Genomic DNA, 17,974 nt, shown 5'->3' on the forward strand with positions numbered 1-17,974 from the left:
ACTGCATTACAATAACCAGTCATAGTCAGGCTTCTGACGTCCCACTCCTTCATTACTTGATTAACCACCAAATCTGAGTCGCCGTAGACCATTAGGCGACGGACGCCGAGTGAAATGGCCATACGCAACCCGTACAGAAGTGCTTCATATTCAGCTTCGTTATTGGAGGAATCAAAATGGATCTGAAGAACATAGCTGAGTATGTCTCCTCGAGGGGATACTAATACCACCCCAGCACCAGAACCGTTTAGCATCTTGGATCCATCGAAGAACATGGTCCATTGCTCCGAGTGAATCTGAGTCGGTTGTTGCTGCTCGACCCACCCGGCGAGGAAATATGCTATTGCCTGGGACTTGATAGCTTTCTTTGCCTCAAACTTGATATCCAAGGGAAGGAGTTCAATTGCCCACTTTGCCACTCGACCAGTTGCATCTCTGTTGTTTAGAATTTCTGACAAAGGTGCGTCGCTGACGACTGTAACGGAGTGATCAGAGAAATAATGTGCAACTTTCTTCGTGGTCATGTAAATCCCATAGACAAGCTTCTAATAGTGAGGATATCTTTGCTTGGATGGAGTCAAGACTTCAGAAATATAATACACTGGGTGCTGAACTTTATAACTTTTTCCTTCTTCTTCCCTCTCGACCGTAAGTACTGTACTGACAACTTGTCCAGTGGCTGCAATATAAAGCAGTAAAGGCTCTTTGCTGATTGGAGCAGCAAGCACCGGCTAGGTGGAAAGCGGGGTTTTGAGTTCTGCAAATGCCGCATCAGCTTCAGGAGTCCACTCGAACTTATCAGATTTCTTCATCAGTCAGTAAAGAGGCAATGCCTTTTCACCGAGGCGAGAGATGAATCGACTAAAGGCGGCCAAACAACCGGTAAGCTTCTGGACGTCATGCACATGCACATGGTGTTTCATCCGGAGTATGGCTCCAACTTTCTCTAGGTTAGCATTGATCCCTCGTTCGGAAACAAGGAAACCGAGTAACTTTTCTCCTGGAACTCCGAATGTGCACTTCGACGGATTAAGCTTGATATCATACCTTCTGAGGTTGGCAAAGGTTTCAGCGAGGTCAGCCAGCAGGTCGGAACCTTTACGCGACTTGACCACAATGTCATCCATATATGCTTCCACATTCTGACTGATTTGAGTGAGTAGGCACTTCTGAATCATCCTCATAAATGTGGCACCAGCGTTCGTGAGACCGATGGCATGGTGACATAACAAAAGCACCCGAATGAAGTGATGAAAGCTGTTTTTATCTCATCGGGTCCATACAGTCGGATCTGATGATACCCGGAATAGGCGTCTAGAAAAGACAAACGCTCACACCCCGCAGTCGAGTCGATGATTTGGTCGATACGGGGGAGAGGAAAATGATCTTTTGGGCATGCCCGATTGATATGCTTCAAGTCAATGCACATACGAAGTGAATCATCCTTCTTGGGGACCATGACAACATTGGCGAGCCACTCGGAGTGGTAAATCTCTCGGATGAACTCAGCTGCTAGGAGCCGAGCCACTTCCTCGCCAATTGCTTTTCTCTTCTGTACGACAGACCGCCTAAGATGTTCCTTGACTGGCTTCACTTTCGAGCCGACTCACAAACGAAGCTCAGCCAGTCCCCTGGGTACACCTGGCATGTCAGAAGGTTTCCATGCAAAGATGTCCCAGTTCTCACGGAAGAACTGGATGAGCGCTTCTTCCTATTTGCTGTCGAGTGATGTTGAGATATGAGTAGGGGCAACATCAGGATCGGTAGGGTGAATATGAATCGGTTTTGTTTCTTCGGACGACTGAAATGCAGAATCTGTGGCAGGCTTCTTGGCTCGCAGCAAATCACTCGGATCTGCATTTTTTCTGATATTCTTGCATTTCAACTGCTCCCATTTATGCATCGGCAATTTTAGAACCCTTCTGGAAGCATTCCTCTTCCTTCTGTCGATTGCCAGTGACCATGATCACTCCTCTGGGACCAGGCATTTTCAGCTTGAGATATATGTAACATGGTCGAGCCATAAAATGTGCGTATGCAGGCATCCCAGAATAGCATGATAAGCACTCTGGAAATCCACTACCTCAAATGTCAACTTTTCCTTACGGTAATTCTTTGAATCACCGAAAACCACGTCCAAGGTTATCTGGCCGAGTGATTCTCCCTTCTTGCCAGGGATAACACCGTGAAAGCTCATGTTGCTCTCACTAAGTTTGGACATCGGAATGCCCATCCCTTTCAAGGTTTCAGCATAAAGAATATTCAGACCACTACCACCATCCATCAAAACTTTTGTCAATCAAGTACCTCCAACAACTGGGTCGACCACCAATGCTTGCGTCCCTGGAGTGGCTATGCGAGCAGGGTGGTCAGACTGGTCAAATGTGATAGCTGTTTGTGACCACTTTAGGTTGTCATTGCCGGAGCGACCATATTCACTTCTCTGTTGATCACTTTCAGTCGACTTTTGCTCTCAACGTCAGCAAAAATCATTAGGGTGGAATTGACATTGGGAAAACCATCATCTTCCTCTTTGTCTTCATCCTTGTCAAATTCTTTTTCCTTCTCATTAGGCTATTTCTCTCGGAATTGCTCGATCAGAACTCGACACTGTCGTATGGTATTCTTAGGATAAATCAGAATGCCTTCTTCGTCTTTCTTAGTGTGAATGTGACATGGAAAATCCATCACATCGTTACCAGCTGCATCTTTTACTTTCTTAGGGGTCCAGGGCCCCTTAGATTTCCCTTTAAACTTTCCTTGAATCACTGCCGCAGTTTCACCAGGTCCTGCAGGTTCAGCTTTACGCTTTTGTTTCCGATTGGAATTGCCTCCACCAGTGTCTTGGCCGACTGGTTTGCTCTTCCCACTGTGGAGTCGATCCTCCTCTTCTCCCTTAGCATACCGAGTGAATATTTCCATCATCCGAGTCAGAGACATATCCCCTGTCCGACCGAATTTCAGGACCAGCTCCCGATTTTTAACGCCTTCCTTGAAGGCGCAAACTGCTTGGTGGTGGGATATATTTTCCACTGTGTGATGCAAAGTGGTCCATCTCTGAATGTAATCTCTTAGAGTCTCACTCGGTTTTTGCACGCAATCCTGCAATTCCGTTAACCCCGCTGGCCGCTTGCAAGTACCCTAAAAAGTTTTAACAAACACTCGGGCAAGTTCTTCCCAAATGAATATATACTGCCTGGAGCTAACTGAGTCAACCATGCTCTGGCTGAACCTTCTAACATCATAGGAAGATGCTTCATGGCCACTTCATCATTGCCACCACCAATCTGTACAGCCACTTGGTAATCTTCAAGCCAAGTGTCAGGCTTAGACTCACCAGTGAACTTGCTGACTCCAGTTGCCAACCTGAAGTTGGGAGGAATCACCGCGGCTCTGATGCCTCTGCTGAAACTCTCTGGGCCTGAAACATGAACTCTGTTGTCAGTCGGGTGATCTCTGTCAAGGCCCTCCCTGCATGCTCTATTCCTGTCAACTAGACCTTGAACGAGAATAGATCTCGCATCAAAGCCTGGCTCTCTTGGGTCGGCTGGTATTCTTCTCTCACCACTGCGAGGGCGTCTGTCATCATATTGCCGAGGCACATATGATCCACTCCTCGGAGGAGGTGTGGGCACTCAATGACGGTCATCACGACCGAGTCAGTGATCATACTACTCGTGGTTTCTGTACTAATCCTGCCGGTATCCACGTCCCTCACGCTGCAGGGGCGATCTTGGGCTGTGGGCCGACTGAACTGTATCTGCCATCACAGATCTGCTATGAATCCTATTCCGCGACTGAGACACTGTTGTGTTCTACTCTCCTGGCGCTCGGAGTAAGGCCCAGATCTGCATCAAACCTCTGCCAGCCTCCGACTGGGAAGGCTGGATTGACTCGGCTATACGGGCTGTAGCTGTGAGATTTTGAATCGAAGTGCGGTACGCCTGAGGTTGAGGCAGAAAAAGCTATTGTCGACTGGACTCAGGGACCCATTGCCGTGCACGCTCATCGAGTGCACGCTGAAGGTTCTCCATTCGAGTGCACTCAGCCAAGTTGGCCAGGCGCGCCTCCTCCAAGGCCGGGCCTCGGAGGTTTCCCCGACGATGGGCGTGTGAAGTACATCCATGTTGCAGCGGCAAAGCTCTTCCATCTGCTGCGAAGAAAGAGGCTCGGGGCGGTATTCCTCGTGAGCGCGTGACGGGTCACTACCGTCGTCGCGGCGGAAGCCAGGAGGACTATGTGGTTCGTCGACCATCAAGACTTCAGCCGCAGGATCGTTGCTGTCGCATTCGGATGCGGTCTCGACGGAGCCAGTCGACAGGTCGAACAGGCTGTAGAGAGTTTCGTCGGGCTCGATTGCCGCGACTTGTGGGGTGGCCGACTGGCAGGCCACCGCGTGTTTCACCCACCGCTGAATCCACGACTGACCGGATCGCTTGCGCCGGCGAACAACGGGGAGTGAAGACACCACGGGAGCCGACCGATATTGAGCGCATGCGTGAAAGTGCATCGCCCCGCAGACGGGGAGCGCCTCGATGTCAAGGGGAGCTTCCTGAAGCCAGGCGGAGTCGTCGGCAACGAAGACGAGCGCGCCGAGACGGATCATGCATCCCTCAGCCAATCCACCGCCGGAAACCATGATGATGTGAATCGGAAAAATCGCAACTTCACCAAAAAGTCGGTAAGACACCTGCCCCACGGTGGGCGCCAACTGTCGTGGTTCTAAGACTGACATTAGAATGGGGGTAGGTGTGAGGAGGCAAGATCTCAGCTATGGTGAAGTTGTACACACAAGATTTACGAGTTCAGGCCCTTCACGGGGGAAGTAATAGCCCTACGTCTCGGTGCCCGGAGGTGGTCGACTGGATAATATGTGTGTGGTCTTACAGGGTGTGCGAACCCTTGTCCCTGAGGAGGGGGTGGCTTATATAGAGTTCGCCAGACCCCTCCCGCCCTCAGTTACAGAGGGTTTAAGGTACATAAAGATGGGGCATTTCTGGTAACGCTAGTAATAAAGTGACATAAATGACCACTAAGTCTACAGAGTAAACGCCCGACCGTTGCTTTTCAGAGTGGCTTTCGATCTTCTATCTGTCGAGTGATCATTGCCATGGTCGAGTGACATAGAGTCTTCCGAGTGGAACATTTCTGGTCGAGTGGATGATGGTATCCCTTGAATACTTCTGACTTTAGGGTGATGTCCTAGGGGAGGGTGTCTAGGTCAGGCCTATGACCTTACCCTAGGTATGTATTCATCAGGGGGTGCCTAGCACATAACAGACAATTGCCTAGCCGTGTGCGCCCCCCCCACCGTTTACACCCTTGGTCATATCTTCGCAGTGCTTAAGCGAAGCCTTGCGAGGAGCACTTCACCATCACCGTCACTACGTCATCGTGCTGACAGAACTCATCTACTACCTCGACGTCTTGCTAGATCAAGAAGGTGAGGGACGTCACCGAGATGAATGTGTGCAGAACTCGGAGGTGCTGTGCGTTATGTACTTGATCCGTCGGAGCTAGAAGAAGTTTGACTACATCAACCGCGTTGTTAAACGCTTCCGCTTACGGTCTACGAAGGTATGTAGACACACTCTCCCCCTCATTGCTATGCATCTCCATGGATAGATCATTGTGTGTGCGTAGAATTTTTTTTATTTTCCATGCAACGTTTCTCAATAGATTCCCCCTCCGGCAGGGTGCCGGGACAAGGCTCCATATGAGACCGCTTTGGAACAGAGGCTTGCACCAGCGGTGTGAGAGTTCTAGGTTTCTTTGTGGGGGTTTCCCAATTTATAAGAAATTGCAACATTGGTTTCACGACAATTAGAGTTATGTGGGACCCATGAGCCTCAGAGGACACTCCCTACCCCCAGGCCGTGTGGGGTGAGCTTGTGACTCCCTTGTGGGTCTTCTAATCCTTCCTCGAAGCTTCGGGGTCTCTTATGTTCCAAAAAAATCACCATAAATTTTCGTGGCATTTGAACTTCGTTTTGTAAGATTTTCTGCAAAACAAGAAAATAGCCAAAAAAAATAGGAACTGGCATGGGGCGCTAAGTTAATAGTTTAGTTCCGAAAAATCATGTAAAAGTGCACCAAAGAAATATAAAATTGTTTTAGACATGACGTGAATACTTCATAAATTATAGATACGTTGGAGACGTATCACTCCATTTGCACGTCATCGTCGGACTGTGGCTATGGCGGCCATGGCCTTCTTCTGCTCCGATGTCAGCCCGTCCCGGAGAGCTTTGGCTACGGAGGGATCCATGGCGGGGAGTGGTGCAGAGAGGGATGACTGTGGCTATGGCCGGGGAGCGGTTTATATAGCACCAGTGGGCAACAGAGGGACGAACGGGTGGCGCCGGAGGAGACGCATCGGCAACCGCGTGCCATCAATGCGGGCGGATACGGATGGACGGGCGGCCGTCGTATCGTTTCAACGCGGGGAAGTCGCCTGCACCAGGAAGCGGCGCGGGCGACACTCTCTCGGTCGGCGTGCCGCTTCAATGCCGGTGCTAGTGAGTGGTCGCGTCCGTTCTGGCCGGGCATGAATGCGGGCACTGACACTCTAGTGCGGCACTGACCGAAAACACGCAGGAGGGAGGGAGGTTTTTGGTGGGTCAGGGTGGTCAGAAGCGGGCTTGAGATCAGTCTGGACTCCCGCAATACTCCACCACTCTTGTCTCTGGTTTGCAGGATAAATTATGTCCGGGCCGATCCGCGGACCGATATAGGACCGTGTTGGATGGCTTGTGCGGTCTAGACGGCGCTATTCAGACGGTTGCGAGAGGTTTGCGGGTCGGTGTTGGAGATGCCCTAGATCCTCCATGTTAACTTTTTTATGAGATTCTTAATGAGAACAGCTTCATTGTGCATTACACACCTATCCCAAGCAATAAGTGCAGAGCCTTTGTTGTGTTGTCCAAATTTTCTGCAGAGGAAATGTGTAAGGTATCTAGTATCTAGTGGCTTTTCGTCCATCAAACAGAATGAACGGCCAATTTGAGCAAGGGCCACTAATTGATTGACGTAGCTGGAAATATGGATGCCCCAAACCACATGCCAAGCCATCCACGAATGTGACTAAAACTTGAAATGATGCGTGTGCTAACTGGTGGTGCACGAAAAGGAGATTGATTGAGACAATATTCCCCTGATAGAAAAGGACATTAATGCTTAGTATCATCGTAAAATCCAAGTCCAGCGAATTTTGGGAACCAGGGTACATACGTCTGATCCCCTTGTTAATTTAGCAAAAAATCACTAGTATAAGTTGTAAAAAAAAAGTGAAACCTGTCTATAGAAAGGGGAAAGAACCCGCCTTTGTAAATTATACGATTAAAAAATGTGACCATTTTTGAGCTACGTAAAATCCACAAAATTAGTAATTGTACATATTGTACAATACAAAAGCTATATATCGTATTGCAAAACTAAGAAATACATCTTATGACTTTCAATAACTTGTAAATGATCCTTTCTTACACCAAATTTGCATGAATATGTTTCTACCTATTCTCCGCAAATCTTTTCAAACTCAAAAGTAGTTTTGCCAAATTCTGAAGATAAATTAATATAAACTGAGATTCAATTAATTTTCCCTTAATTATACATGATTTTTGTTTCGTTTCTTGTTTACACCTTTGATGACAGTGACAATTTTTCTGTTCTCATTTTTCCATTGAAAAGCAACGTCGAAACCTCTTTGCCTCTACATTCTCAGAAGCACACATTCATTAATTTCACTAAAATAAAAATAGATGCAAGACATTGAAGCCAAGCATCTACCAATAAGCATAGTACATGACGTGTACACCATTGGCAGAATAGCATAAAAATGAGACAAGAAAAAGACTACGACTGTGTCGTTATTCTTCAGCGGCAAAGCCTTTAAGAAGAAGGTGTGCCATCGTGCAGACGTCGTCGTCGGGTCCAACCTTGAAAGGCAGAACAAGAATCTTCATCCTAGATGTCAGATCCAGCCAATAACGATTAGAGCTTCAGCAAAAGAACAACACCTTGAACAATAGACGACACAAGTAGTGTCGCTGCCGGGTCCAACGGACATTCCTGAATTTACCATATTTCAAATGTTCTTCGTGGCAACTTAAATGACACTTTTTTAATCTAAAAGTTCCTAACAGTAGAGAGTATATTTGTACTGAAAATAGATGTATGTTTATTTCGTATGAATGCGATTTTAATGAGGCAAATCAATACATGGTTCTCTCTCCGTTCCAAATTACTTTTGAATTAAAACCACGATGAGTAATTTGAAACGGAGGGAGTAGTACTTACAAAATAGGAAGATATTCCCCTTCATTGACGCAACGAAACATCAGTCACTCTCATTAACTGGCACGCACAACGGCTGCTCAATCAATTGCTTCATGGCCATATAACTTTTCGAAACGTTGCACCTTTTAGCCTTCATTCCTATTCCATTTTCTTTTCTCCTTTATGGATCGATGTTTTTGTTCCAGAAGCTTTATCAACCTGCCTGTAATACATGACTCGTTTTGTTGTGCGTGTACACACACTATTGCATTTCTAGAAACATCGATTACAATGCAGATATGTACATGCATACATTTACACAACCAGACACACTCACACGTCCGATTGGAATTGCGGAGCTTTAAGATTGATGAAGTCACCGCCAACGTTAGGCGAAAACGTCATCTCCCACTTAAAAAACAATCCGCATTAATGAGGCAACAAAGCGTCAAACTTAAGGTTTGATCGTGGTGGACCGAGGGTACCACCACCCTCCTAACCATCTAACTACTGGTTGGTTCACATGCTTTTCGATAACTTTTAACTATTTAACAACATATTTTGAATTATCTAATAGTTGTAACCATGACATTTTCAATTAGTTAGCTATCTTTAATGCACATTGCACAAGAATTCTGTTGTTATATAAAAGAAATTGGAGTGCCACTTGGAAATCCGTTGCTTTCCAAAACCCTAGATTATACGTGCAGTGCCAATCCAAGTTTTTCATGCAAAAAAAACTGTAAAATGGAGGAGCAGGTATTGATGGTGTGAGTTGCAACGTGATCGAGTTTCGAACGCAATCATCTGACTCAACCCGTTTGAGATGAAACCCCTTTCACCCCGAAGTGAATGAACGTATCTAAATGTTAAGTGAAACACTCCTATCAGCACCGTTGCTTCTTCGTCTTTAGTCCCGCGGTTATAGACATCCGAGTGAAATCCCTCGTCCCATGTAACCTTTTGCATTTTTTTTTGCAGCCAAATCCCACTAGTTCCTCTCGTTGTTTTCTATCCCCAAACTAATTCTCAACCACGTTCATCTCTCTCTCTCTCTCTCTCTCTCTCTCTCTCTCTCCCTCCCTCCCTCTCTCTCTCTCCCTCTCTCTCTCTCTCTCACCTACGCAGTCCACCTATGTCGCCCATGTTCCCTCCAGTAGTGCCGCTCGGATCTATTACGCCGCATCATGTGGTTGCAATCCACATCACCATCAAACTCTCCATCCATTACTCTGCCTAGATTTGATCCCCTCCACCGCAGTACTCCTCCTCATTGCATCTCCGACACCAACGACTGTGCCTCCCTGACATTCTCCAGTGCTCCACCTCCAACATGGCATACTACCTTCACCAGTGTTACCGCAACGTCGTCGCCGATGTAGGCAGTGGTTGTGCACTTCATTAGCATGTGGTAGCCTGGTAGGCACCCTAACCATCGGGAAGGCACAAGAGAAATAAATAGCTAAGTGAGATGTCGGGCTAGTAGAATTGGGTTTACAGTTATGAATTCCAATTCTTGAATTATAGATACAATTCATGGTAGGCTAAAAAGGTTTTAGAGTTTGATTTCGTTGTAGTTTGTTAAGACTTTGTTCTCTCGCAAAAGGGGTGCTACATATATTACTAGTAATTCTATCGTGCAATGCACTATATATCAGAAAAGATAATATTAACATTACACGTCAATACCCCTAGAAAACATTACACGTTAATACAGAAAAATTGATTTCACGGTGATATTAGGTAGAATATACTCTAATTAACATGTTACATTGAAAAGGATATTAATTGTATTGCACGTTAATATCAGGAAAGAGGAAAGATACCGATTGCACGTTGATATTAGGTAATATATAATTACGTGGTTAGCATCGAAGTTTATATTAGGATGGTATTAACAACACACTAAACATGTTTAGCCCTAAAACACCGGAGCAACATAGATAATTGATACGTTCAAACGGGTGAGATTCGTTGCATCTCCGTAACTCGCTCTTTTTATATTGGTTTTTTAAAGGAGGGTTACCTCCGGCCTCTGCATCTGAAAGATGCATGCGGCCGTATTATTAAAAAGAGCAAACAAGTAACAAGGTCCGCAATCCAAGTACAACTCGCAAATGGAGCAAAGAGAAAAAAAATAAAACACAGTAAACTAATAGCCACAACCGGCTAGAAAATAGGACAAAATGACTAAACACCTATCCATATAGGGGTAATCTATATCAATTTTTGTCTACCAGGTGTAATGTTTTAATGACTAAACAAGGGTTGCAATGCACTATACTCAAGGCTTAATCTATATCGATACTCTATATATATGTAAATCTTGAGTGGTCTTAGAATATATCTTTTTGACGGGCGAGTGGTCTTAGATTAGTTGGCAGTTCTAAGACCACTCAAGGCTTAGGCAGTTTTTCTCAAAAATAAAGGCTTAGGCAGTTAGCCGCAAAAAAAAAAAGATTAGTTGGCAGTTTATTTATTTAATTTTTTTATGGGTAGTTGGCAGTTTATTTTGTTTGATGTGTTTGCGTTTCCTTTCATTACATCGTAAGAAAAAAAAACTTCTACATACGGCTTTTCCACGCATATATATTGTTCTAGTACGTGGGATGGTGTTGCCATCTTGCCAAACCCACCTCATTCCCCAGCGAAAACTTCCAAGCCGCCAGTAGCGATGGCTGCGTCCGCCCCTCTCGCCAGGGTCGCGCTCCTCCTGCTCCTCCTCCATGCCGCCCACCATGCTGCCCATGGAGGAGCCGTGGCCAGGCTTGCTGGCACGGGCGGAGCGAGGATGGCATCACCGGAGGGGTATGCGCCGGTGCAGACCGCGGTGTACCGGCCGGCGGCATCGGAGGCGTTCGAGCCGTTCCAGCTGTGCATGGGGTGCCGGTGCTGCCCGGCGGGGAACAACGGCTCGTCATGCGTGGACACCCAGTGCTGCTACGGCATCAACTGCAACCTCCCCGGCAAGCCGTTCGGGACCTGCGCCTTCACCCCACGCACCTGCGGCTGCGGCGCCAACAACTGCACGGCTGCACCCGCCCCGCCTTCGAGCTAGAGTAGATTACAGCAGGATCCGATTGATCTTGATCAATCCGTCCGATCCACTTACGAGTTTGCATCGCCGGATCGATGCATAATTACGGCAGACTAGCTGATTATTATTTGATTAATAATCAAAATCCCTCGTTCTCATTTGTAAATGTTTCAAAGTTGTTTCGGTTGATCATCGCTGTTGACATGTGATTGAAAGTAGTGATGGTAACATCGATCAACTGTTACGCTTTTCTCTGTCAAATCGGCCGATCGATCGGTTCCTGGAACAATTAATCAGTACTGGGTAGTGGGTACGTGCGTTTAATATAATCCCGTGCTCTGAAGAAACTGCTGAATTAAAGCTGGGCGCTGACGTTTTGTGTTCCGGAGAAATGAACGCCGGTCTCACTGATTCTCCCGGCTTACTGATTAAGGTCATTATGGGTGTGCAGTTTTTTTTACTTAACGTTAAAAACACTCTTATATTATGGGTCAGAGGGAGTAGTATATATGAACACGCATGAGAGAAACTTCCCAAGAGTTAAGAGAGTATATCTTACAGAAAATATACAGGGTGCTCCACGCCCCTATACGAATACGGCACAACATCGGTCATCGGCGGCTGTTGTGTTGGCTCTTAGTCTTGGAAGACAATGAGCACTACCACCTAACCTTGTGAAAGCTACGTTGGTTTTGAGGTCCTAGATCGTGCTCGTTTTGCTAATTGAGATTTTGGCTGATTTAGCAGGTTTTATTCGTTGAACAAGGCTGATTTAGCAAGTTAACTGATCGCCCGTCGACCAGCACACAGAAATCGATGTTACCTGCCCTGCCGGCCCGCAAAGGATAGATATATACTCTTGTCTGTCAGCTGCTTGCTCACCCTAGAAAAAATTAGTTACAGCACTGAAACCTCTGTCAGAGTCAGAGCCCGACACGACAAAGCAGCATCAAAGTGAGTCTGAAACCACGAGATACTATCAGGAGGAGGTAGCCTTTGTCTGACGGCCACACGCACACGCTGTTCTCTGTCTAGACTAGACTAGAGAGGTCAGGCAGTTCAGTTGAGCCTTGGTCGTCTGACTGAAGATGAAGGGCCAGCCAAGCCAGACAGTGTTGAGCAGACAAGTGGTTCGGGATGCGATGCGATGCTGGAGGGAGGCCGGGGACACGTACGTTGGTCGGGGAGCGCGGGCATCGTCGGGTGCGGCGTGTCCGCCCGACGGTGGGCCGACGGCGCCCTCGCGCCGGGGGAATCATGCGCACAGAGGGATAGCGGACAGGGAAGGTTGCGATCGTTGGAGAGGTCGATCGGCATGCGCGCGTGTGCCCATCAACTCTTTAATTAGGTTCCAAGCATCCACGATGAAGCTTAGTTCCTCTCTCCATCATTTGCACGAATAATATGGCGATTAACGCCGTATCGTACACGGTAAATTAGACCATAATCTTTCATGCTATACAGTATCACTTAAACCATCAATTTGTTTAATTCACATCTAGATGTTTTATCAGGATGTCACATCTAAGCTTCCACAAATAACACAATAATAAGGAACAAAAACAAAAAACTAAGATAAAAAAAATATACCATAAACATAGTGGACATCAGGTTAGATGTGACATAACTATGTCACATCTAGATGTGTCCTAAATAGACCCTTAAACCAGAATCTTTTTTTTTCTTTTTCGCGAATACACACGAAGCATATCATTGCATTGATAGAGGATATATATTGTAGATCGGGTGGGTGTGAGATAGTGTGGCGCCTCCCAAGGTTCAGGCCAGGCTCGGGCCTTGTTTTGCAGCCCGAAAGATAGTTCAGGCCGGGCTCGGGCTTCAATATTTTGGTATTTCACACCGGGCTTTCGGGGTTCGGGCCAGGCTTGTATGTGCGTACACTAAAAAACAGCGTTTGGGCCGGGCGTTCGGAATTCGGGGTTGATTTCGGGCCAGGCTCAGGCTTGAAAATAGAGAGTATTTTGGGCTTCGAGTCGGGCTCAAGCTTGAGAAATGAAGGTTGGGCTTTTACAAGCCCGGCCCAAAACCCGGCCCAGCCCAATGTTTGCCCGGGTTTAGTGCACACGTTGCAGTGCATCCAGATAGTCCATCCTGTTAGCGCGATCAAGGAGGCGAGGCCCTTGCGGTGGCTGGCCGAGGAGTCGTGCATGGCCAAAGTCCACCAGCCATAGAAGTCGAGGGACCCATTAGATGGTTGAATAGCGAGGCGGCGCGAGGAAAGCATGTCGTGCCAAGTAATACGAGAAACCATAGAGCCAACGACGAGATGTTGAATTGTTTCTTCCTCCTGGTCGCATAGGACGCACGCAGATGCATCTGGAAGCCCATGACGGGCAAGACGAGCCGTGGGCCAATACTGATCTAAATCGACAAGCCAGAGGAAGACTGTCGGTGTCAAAACCGGCGGATCTCGGGTAGGGGGTCCCGAACTGTGCGTCTAAGGCGGATGGTAACAGGAGGCAGGGGACACGATGTTTACCCAGGTTCGGGCCCTCTTGATGGAGGTAATACCCTATGTCCTGCTTGATTGTTCTTGATGATATGAGTATTACAAGAGTTGATCTACCACGAGATCGTAGAGGCTAAACCCTAGAAGCTAGCCTATGGTATCATTGTATCTTGTCCTACGGACCAAACCCTTTGGTTTATATAGACACCGGAGGGGGTTAGGGTTACACAAGGTCGGTTACAAGGGAGGAGATTTGCATATCCGTATTGCCTAGCTTGCCTTCCACGCCAAGGAGAGTTCCATCCGGACTCGGGACAAAGTCTTCAATCTTGCATCTTCATAGTCCAACAGTCCGGCCAAAGGATATAGTCCGGCTGTCTGGAGACCCCCTAATCCAGGACTCCCTCAGTAGCCCCTGAACCAGGCTTCAATGACGACGAGTCCGACTCGCAGTATTGTCTTCGACATTGCAAGGCGGGTTCCTCCTCCGAATACTCCATAGAAAATTTTGAACTCAAGGATAGTGTCCGGCTCTGCAAAACAAGTTCCAGACCCACCGTAGAGAGAATAATATTTCCATAAATCTAATCTGCTGTCATGTTTTGACAGCACGACATCACGTCATGGCCCGGTCTTTATCTGAACCATTTTTTTCTCAACCAGCGCTGCGCATATTGCGAGGCGGTTTTTCTGACACGTCTCGTCAAAGCAGAGATCGTGTCCCCCTTATTACGGGATTCTCATCAATACGGACGTGGGTAATTCAATCGTGCCTATTGGTATGACTCCTAAATCATAGGTAAGTCCCAAACGGCCACAAGGAGGACGCTTGATATTCAACTCTTTTATAAAGAGGGCGGGGCATGTCCTTTTTCCCCCTCGTGCTCAATCGAATCCTTTCCCCGCCTCGAGTTCCAACACCCAAGGCTCAGGCCAGGCGCTTCGGACCTTCAACCATGTCCGGATTCAACCTTCAAGGTCGGTGGATGCCTTCCTCTGTCACAGAGGAGGACATCAAAAAGCTGAGAGAGGCCAGATATCTGACCGCCGAAATTTCGCATAGGCTGCCACTCGAGGTCAGGTCATCTCTCCTCCCGAACCCACCAAGAGTGTCGTGTTCATCTCTCACTTCCTCCGAGGACTAGGCCTCGCTCTGGATCCCTTTGTTAGGGGTCTTATGTTCTATTATGGGCTGGATTTCCATCATCGGGCCCCGGATTCCCTTCTTCACATCTCGTCATTTATTGTCATATGTGAGGCCTTCCTCCGCATTACCCCTCACTTCGGCCTGTGGCTCAAGACCTTCGATGTGAAGCCGAAAATGATCGAGGGGTGGCACGCAGAGTGCAGAGGTGACTTAATAAGCAAAATTGCTGATGCTCCATGTGTCGTGGTTCTAAGTCTGATAGTAATGTAGGGGGGTAGGTATGGAGAGGCAAGATCTTAGCTATGGAGTAGTTGTAAGCACAAGAGGTTTACGAGTTCAGGCCCTTCTCAGAGGAAGTAATAGCCCTACGTCTCGGAGCCCGGAGGCGGTCGACTGGATTATGTGTGTATGAATTACAGGGGTGCGAACCCTTTACATTGAGGAGGGGGTGGCTTATATAGAGTTCGTCGGACCCCTCCGGCCCTCAATTGTGCAGGGTTTTAAATACATTAAGGTCGGGCGTTACTGGTAACGCCCCTAATAAAGTGCTATGATGACCATAAAAGCTACTTAATAACCGACCGTTAGCGTGCGGAGTGCCTTTAGGTCTCCTGGCCGTCGAGTGGTTGGATCTTGGTCGAGTGATTGCTTCTTGGTCGAGTGTCTTCAAGTCTGTCGAGTGGAACACCTCCAAGTCGATTGAAAGGTGATTTGTTCTAGAGATGACCTTGGGTAGGGCAGTTGGGACAGGTCCATGACCCTACCCTAGGTACATAGCTTCATCATTAGCCCCCGAATGGATCGAGGTTTGAGTGGGGAAGGAGTTGAGAACTTCTCCGACTCATTTTTCATGCCATGAGCATATCTCGTTTCGGATCAATGAACCTGAGTGGTGACATCAACTTCCTTTTCAGTTGCCTTGATCCATTCTTAGTTTCTTGTCGAATGAGTTTCTTTACTTGAAAGGCTCCGAGTGACGGCGTGGAGGAGATCTTCCGTCTGGCAAGTTGTTCTGCTGCCCGCAGATTTCGCGGGATTCGGATTTTGGGAAGCGCGCGGGACGGGGGAGGCCGCAGTAATCGGATGCGATAGGGCGGAGCCGCCTCGATCTCTGCGCCACCTTTTTTGCCACGTATCGCGCGCGCGATTGTTATGGGATTTGACAGGACCGCCCGGGCCTACCAGTCAGCCACTTGGAAGCGACCTCATATAAGGCGTCGGACGGGGGTTTCTTGAACAGTGCGTTCCCATTCCCTCTTCTTCTCTTCAAGCTTCTTCGTCGCGCTCGCTCTCGCCCTAGCGCTGCCCCTCCGTACGCGTCTCGCTGGCGACGATGGGGAAGGAGAAGACGGTGGCTCTGGAGCGGGCGAAGAAGGCGACGACAAAGGCGAAGGGGAAGGCGACCAGTCGGGGTGGATCTTCCTCGCGAGCTGGCCTGCCGAAGGGCTGGATCCAGGGCGACTGGATCCGCTCGGCGATCCGCCAAGAAGACCTCAACGACCTAGCCGAAGGAGGGCTGATCCCCCATGGATCGGCGCGGCTTCCGGGGAAGGAGTCCGAGCCGCAATCTCGGGAGGGTGAGCGCGTTCTCCTTGCCACCCACGTCGACCGTGGATTTTCCTTGCCTCCTCACCCTTTCTTTCGGGGATTTCTGAATTTCTTTGGGGCACAACTCCACCACTTCACTCCCAACACAATCGTGTATCTCACTGCTTTCGTGTCTTTGTGCGAGAATTTCTTGGGTTATCGGCCTCACTAGGGTCTTTTCAAGCACATTTTCACCTGTCGTTCTCAGATGGTGAAAAAGGCCAATCCGAGTGACGAGAGAACACAAGTGATTCAGATGTGTGGGGGTCTTGGTGTTCAGATGAGAGGGAAAAGTTCCTTTCCAGCCATGATTCTTCCCGACTCGGTTCGCGGATGGCAGTCGACCTGGTTTTACTGCAAAGACCAGTCGACGCCAGGCCAGTCGACTGGCCTCCCTCCTTTTACCATGGACCGAGTGAGGAAACCCTCCTCTTTGAAGGTGCTCCCGGAGGAGAAGGCGCAAGTTAGGGTGCTGGTCGAACGAGTGGTCCAGCTTATCCGTGACGGGGTCACCGGTATGGATCTCCTGGAGGTTTTCCTTCAGCAGCGCATCTAGCCTCTTCAAGCCCGAGACCATCCGATGTGGATGTATTCGGGTCTTGACGACTCCACTCGGATTCACCCGGAGGAGGTCGATGACGACACACTGGAGAAGTGGCTGTCGGGCATGACCGGAAACAAGGACAACCCAGGGGAGCCAGGAGAGTTCCTCCATTCGACCAGTCCCATGTACCAGAGAAGGTCCAATTCTGAGCTTTTGATTGTAATCTGAATTCACTCGCGCAGCTGCCTATACTGCGTCGACTGACTTTGTTCTCCCTGCTTTCTTTCAGGCCCTTATCAAAATGTATTCAATGCCCAACGGAGAGCAAGAGCAGGACCCGGAAGGAGAGGCGAGCGGCGGCGACAGTGGCGAATGGGATTCTGACGGTGAAGGGGACGAAGAAAGCGACGACTCAAGTGATGAAGAAGAAGTCGAGTCGCCTCCTCGCAGGGAGAGGCGGTCCAAGCTTGACCAAGAACGACCGAGCGCCCGTGAAAAGGCGATTGCTCAGGCTGGTCAGTCTTCAAAGCGTCCTCGGACCTCTTCGCCAACTCCAACTGAAAAAGCGTCAAAGCATCCCAAAGTTGCAGAGCCGAAGCCTCGGAAGGCGTTGCCGAAGATTAAGATTGACATCCCCGTCGCTTCTGCGTGAGTGTCTCCCTTTGTACTCACTCGACGCCCCGTGCTGTTTGTTTTTCTTGATTTAACCGGACGAACTTTGGAACTGGCAGCGCTGCTACTTCCGGGACCTCAGCTTACAGGGACGATGATGAGGTAATGGAGGATGCGGGCACTTCCAATCTGGGTATGACTTCTGCCATTCTGTCTTTATTTGGTCGACTCAACTGCAATGTGTACCATTGGGTGATGTGATTTTGGCGATTGAACTTTGAACAGCTCCTAACATTATTG

The 17,974-nt window shown here is 48.3% G+C and overlaps 1 protein-coding gene across 1 annotated transcript; it reads left to right on the plus strand.

Annotated features, from left to right (window-relative positions):
• Window positions 1–10,914: 10,914 nt before the first annotated feature.
• Window positions 10,915–11,575, plus strand: LOC123106859 (uncharacterized). The gene has a single exon (XM_044528896.1). It carries the CDS (start codon window positions 10,952–10,954, stop codon window positions 11,333–11,335), a length of 384 nt encoding a protein of 127 aa, XP_044384831.1. The 5' UTR covers window positions 10,915–10,951; the 3' UTR covers window positions 11,336–11,575.
• Window positions 11,576–17,974: the final 6,399 nt, after the last annotated feature.

Source organism: Triticum aestivum, chromosome 5A (genome assembly GCF_018294505.1).
Source record: "Triticum aestivum cultivar Chinese Spring chromosome 5A, IWGSC CS RefSeq v2.1, whole genome shotgun sequence".
NCBI lineage: Eukaryota > Viridiplantae > Streptophyta > Magnoliopsida > Poales > Poaceae > Triticum > Triticum aestivum.

Excerpts from the sequence above, each read along its gene's own strand:
- LOC123106859 (XM_044528896.1), top strand. The coding sequence starts at position 10,952 with ATGGCTGCGTCCGCCCCTCTCGCCAGGGTCGCGCTCCTCCTGCTCCTC.